At 35.1% G+C, this 2479-nt stretch overlaps 1 protein-coding gene across 2 annotated transcripts in view; it reads right to left on the bottom strand.

The window, feature by feature from the left end:
• ints10 (integrator complex subunit 10) overlaps positions 1 to 2479 on the bottom strand; it is a 16122-nt gene that overhangs the window by 11129 nt on the left and 2514 nt on the right. For both annotated transcript variants that reach the window (XM_016481213.1, XM_016481214.1), the window contains exons 4-7: positions 2318 to 2457; positions 1600 to 1681; positions 1354 to 1494; positions 442 to 613 (exon numbers count right to left, since the gene is read on the bottom strand). In XM_016481213.1, coding sequence (XP_016336699.1) covers positions 442 to 613; positions 1354 to 1494; positions 1600 to 1681; positions 2318 to 2457 — 535 coding nt within the window. The remainder of the gene's footprint in view (positions 1 to 441; positions 614 to 1353; positions 1495 to 1599; positions 1682 to 2317; positions 2458 to 2479) is intronic.

Genomic DNA, 2479 nt, shown 5'->3' with positions numbered 1-2479 from the left:
ATAATTAATGTGACATCAGGGGTTCAACCGTAATTTTACGAAGCTACGAGAATACTTTTTGTACGCAGAGAAAACAAAAATAACGACATTATTCAACAATTCTTCTCCTCATCTCGTCTGCTGTGGCGCGCCGCCATTAAGGAAAGCCATTATTTTTGTTTTCTCTGCGCACAAAAAGTATTTTCGTAGCTTAGTAAAATTACGCTTGAACCCCTGATGTCACATGGATTATTTTACCAATGTCCTTGCTACGTTTCTGGACCTTAGGATCCTTGCTGTCTATGGAGGGTCAGAGAGCTCTTGGATTTCATCAAAAATATCTTAATTTGTGCTCCGAAGATGAACGAAGGTCTTACGGGTTTGGAACGACATGAGGGTGAGTAATTAATGACAGAATTTTCATTTTGGGGTGAACTGTCCCTTTAAGATACTGTTCCTCACCGGCTTGCTTTCTCTCCCTGCCAATCACAGAGCGAGCCGACCACGCCCACCATCTCCAGCAGCCGCTCCCACGGCTCCGTCACCACCGACGCCTTCTCCGACAGCCCGTCAATCACACAGCGCTGACTCCGCCCCCGGCCCGGAGACTTCAGCCCACCCACTTCCTGAGAGCCTGAGGAATCACAGACCATTCCCATCAGAACAACAACACTACTGTCTGCTGCAGAGCTGCTTCACAGCCGAAACTGGATTCGTTTCATAAGTGATCAATTTTGCAACATTAACACTTTTCCTGTTTATTTTATAAAGCTATTTTGATACAATCTGTATTGTATTGAAGTTTCTTTCTCCAGAGGATGAAAAAATATAAAAAAATACACAATATAAAATATTATAAATGTAATATAAATTATAGTCATATTTTTATCTCACAAAAAATCTTGCCTTTTTTATGAAATTCTGAGAAAAAAGTCAAAATTGTGAGATTCTGAGTTTACAAAATAAAAAAATAAAACAGGTAATTGCGACTTTTTCCTAACAATTCTGACATTAATATCTCAGAATTGTGAGAGAAAAAGTAGCGATTCTCTTTTATTTTGTTTCCCTCACAGAATAAAATATAAAAAATGTACATGCAACTTTTTATCTCACAATTCTGATGTTTTGATTTACAAAAAAAAGGTTGAATTGTGAGATAAAGAGTCACAATTACTTTTTTTTCTTTTTTTTATCCAGTGGCAGAAACAAGCGTTCATAGTATTGTTTACAAACGCTATGTATATATATGTACATTTGTACAAAACATATGTATAGTGGGCACAATATGCACATTTTCAGTATGCATTAAATACCCAAGTGACTACTAGTGCCAAAATTCACTCAAAATGCAAACAAGAACAACAAAGCTTTTACCCTGCATCTGTGCGTCTGCCGACGGCTCCCGCGTGACGTAACATATGTAAAACTCTGCTGCTTTGTGCATGTATTTATACAGCAGACTGACAGGGAGACACATGTCTGCATTATTCAGAATCAGCGGCAGAACGTCACACACTGAAGAGATGAAAGCAGAAAACCAGATGAACAACAAATACAGGATTCTCACACTTTGCTTAAGGAAAAAGCATATAAAACAATAAAGAGATGATGCATTTGTACCAAACAGCTTCCTGAAGCAGTTGACAGGCGTGTCCAGATTCTCTACAGTCTCCGCTTCTAATAACGACTCTCCTAAACTCACCTGAGAGAGAGGTCAAGGGGTCAGAGGTCAAGGGGTCAAACAATCATTATCTCTCAAATGTGACAGTCTTCAAGGCAAGTTTAGGTTTCAAGTTTATTGATGTAGATTTCATACAATATATTAAATATTTCATATGCGTTTCATAGAATGCTAATTTAAAGTGCTTTATATAAAAAGGATTTTAAAAGAATAATAAAATAATCATAACATGCATAAGAAACTAATAATAAACAGACATGCTGAAAAACTGAAATGCATCTTTTAGGAATCACACAGTGACTCACTGAATCAGAATAAAATCTAACGCTGAAGTGATAAAGATTCATTTTATACTGCATTATTTTATATGTGATATTTGTGATTATTTGTTTTATTTTTATTTCAGGTTGCCTTTTTAAGAATAGAATAGAATAGAATAGAATAGAATAAGATAAAATAATAAAATAAAATAAAATAATAAAATAAGATAAAATAAAATAATAAAATAAGATAAAATAATAAAATAAAATAATAAAATATGATAAAATAATAAAATAAGATAAAATAATAAAATAAGATAAAATAATAAAATAAGATAAAATCAAATTATAAAATAGAATAAAATAATAAAAGTGTGTGAGAGATGATTCGACTTACTCCATGCTGAACGACAGACTCCGGGAATCTCTTGAGCAGCAGCAGCAGCATCTCTGCTTTCTCCAGTGTGTTGAAACACTGCTCTGTGGCCTTCAGGAGCATCTTACACTGAACCGGACCTGGAAGAGTCTCAAAAACACCTGCACACACACACACACACAC

The sequence above is a fragment of the Sinocyclocheilus anshuiensis genome, unplaced genomic scaffold (assembly GCF_001515605.1).
Source record: "Sinocyclocheilus anshuiensis isolate Anshui unplaced genomic scaffold, SAMN03320099.WGS_v1.1 scaffold121, whole genome shotgun sequence".
Classification (NCBI taxonomy): Eukaryota; Metazoa; Chordata; class Actinopteri; order Cypriniformes; family Cyprinidae; genus Sinocyclocheilus; species Sinocyclocheilus anshuiensis.
The sequence above is the reverse complement of the archived record's forward strand: the minus strand, read 5'-3'. Positions and strand labels throughout refer to the sequence as shown.